The sequence below is a fragment of the Cyprinodon variegatus genome, unplaced genomic scaffold (genome assembly GCF_000732505.1).
Source record: "Cyprinodon variegatus isolate N-32 unplaced genomic scaffold, C_variegatus-1.0 Scaffold3, whole genome shotgun sequence".
In the NCBI taxonomy this organism is placed as follows: Eukaryota; Metazoa; Chordata; class Actinopteri; order Cyprinodontiformes; family Cyprinodontidae; genus Cyprinodon; species Cyprinodon variegatus.
Genome location: NW_015150456.1, coordinates 2,101,181 through 2,103,306, shown reverse-complemented (window position 1 = coordinate 2,103,306; position 2,126 = coordinate 2,101,181). Strand labels below are relative to the sequence as shown.

General features: G+C 35.6%; 1 protein-coding gene across 1 annotated transcript in view; it reads right to left on the bottom strand.

Moving 5' to 3' along the window:
- The window catches only part of LOC107082564 (kelch domain-containing protein 3-like), a 27,263-nt gene that overhangs the window by 959 nt on the left and 24,178 nt on the right, over positions 1–2,126 (bottom strand). Inside the window, exons 5-6 of the mRNA XM_015371323.1 lie at positions 893–1,013; positions 395–578 (exon numbers count right to left, since the gene is read on the bottom strand). Of these exons, the coding sequence (XP_015226809.1) occupies positions 395–578; positions 893–1,013 (305 nt within the window). The remainder of the gene's footprint in view (positions 1–394; positions 579–892; positions 1,014–2,126) is intronic.

Sequence of the window (2,126 nt, the reverse complement as noted above, 5' to 3'; positions counted from 1 at the left end):
TGTCGCTACAAGCATGCTTAGTGTAGGGATTGCCTTTGAGTCAATGACTCGATGCAATCAACTGTTTTTTCCTTAGATAGAAAACTTTGAATCAATCTGACTGATTGATCTGGTGAACTGTAAAGTGCCTTGAGATGACGTGTTGTGATTGAACCTCTTTAATGTCTCTCAAAGTGAACTAATGCTCGGGTCAAAGGTTAGATAAAATTGTTTTAAAGATATTTCAATATTTTATTAAATAAATATGGAAATAGTCAAAATAGTGAATACATTTTTAATGTTAATTTCCCTTTTCTGATTATTGAGTCAGTAATCGTTTCCCGTTTAATGAGGGTTTTATCCAGAGACCGGGATGATGGTGGTGTTATCTATCAGCTAACCACCCGGTACTGACCTGAGGGAGGTCCAGGTGTGGTTGGTGGAATCCCATTTCCAGAAGTCTCTCTGCTCCCGCAGACCTTTCAGTCCTCCAAACAGGAACATGGAGTCCCTGTAGGCCACGGCGGAGTGACTGTGTCTGGGTCCAGGACCTGATGATCCCCGCTCAGAACCAGTAAGCCGAGTCCAAGTCATGGAATCTGTCAGAGACAAAAAAACTGATCAACGAAACACCGATGTTCTTCTTAACATCAAGTCTGCAGACTCAAAAAGTCTGTTTAAAATCAGCTACACTCCACTAACCTCTGAAACTAAGCACTTCTTAGACTGTTGTTTTAATGTGTTTTAAATCAAAAAAGTTCAGGAGTTTTTAATTGAAATTTACTTAGAAAATCCTGGAGACAAGCCGACTTAAAATAATCAATTTCCATTTTCTTTTCTTTTCTTTACTAACACAGTTGTAATTGAGTCATTTTTTTTCTAAACATGCTAATAAAACCTGAAATAATCTCACTGAGATTTAAACTCCAAAACTCCTGCGAGGTTCCTTTAAGGTCCATGAATCCTCCGTAGACCAGCATGGCCGATCCCAGCACCACGGCGCTGTGTCCTTTCCGATTGCTCGGCCTTTGGCTCTGCAAACACAAACATCAGCAGATATTAAAGCACAGGGAACATTTGATGAGATGTTAAGGAATAAATATATCCACATGAGCCACTTTCAACTGTTCTGCTTAGACAAATAAAAATACAAAAGTAAATAAAAACCCAACACTGGAAAAACTATCTAAAAATAAGTAAAAATGCGTTAAATCAGGTGTATTTACCCTTAATTTGTGTAGGTAAATGAGATAGTTAGCCAATGGAATGAGCATTTTTACTCTTAAAATAAGATAATTAGATAAAATGCACTTGAAATAAGACAATGAACCTGTGTTTTTTTTTTATTTTAAGTGTAAATTGTCTTGTTCCATTGGCAAGATGTCTCTTTTACCTCCTCAATCCAAGAACACATGCACTTATTTTAAGAAAAAATAACTTATCTAGATTTCTATTTTTCCCAGTAAATTCCAGGACATTTATTGACTAACATGACATGTTTTATTAACCTACATTTTTAACAGAAGCAAATTATTTAATCACCTTACCTATATCAGAGATTGGAGATGCAGGCTGATATATATGATATTGATCTGCTGATAAGGAACTGATAGCATTTTGAGAGTAAAATTACACCAGAGATTCTTTCTTTGATTCATTTCATGCACCATGTTGCTCATTTAGATAAATTCTTTATACATTTTTATTCTGACTGTAGATGTGGGCTAACTTAAGCTAGTAGTTATTGTATTTTCAGGCATATCAGCTTCCATCCTCCTTTCCTGAGCAGAATGTTCTCTTATGTTCACTATTTTGAAAAGTGATCAAATGAAACAGCCCTCTGCTTTCAGTTCTGTATAGTTAGAGAAACTGGAAACCTTTAGTTTGTATGTAATTTACTAAAAATAATTTTATATGTAATTTCTTTACTATTGTATTAATGTAGTAAAAGTAAAGGAAATTTGCCTTCTGGTCCGTATGATATACGCTCAGGCAAATATCCTTGTCCGGAAGTTTGGATTCTGTTCTGACGAAGTGAAACTGAACTTGTTCAGATCATATTGCACATCACTGTATACGGCACATTTGTGGTGCAACTTTAAAAAAGCCAGTCTTCATAAGTTGAAGGTGGCTTTTGTTAAATAAGA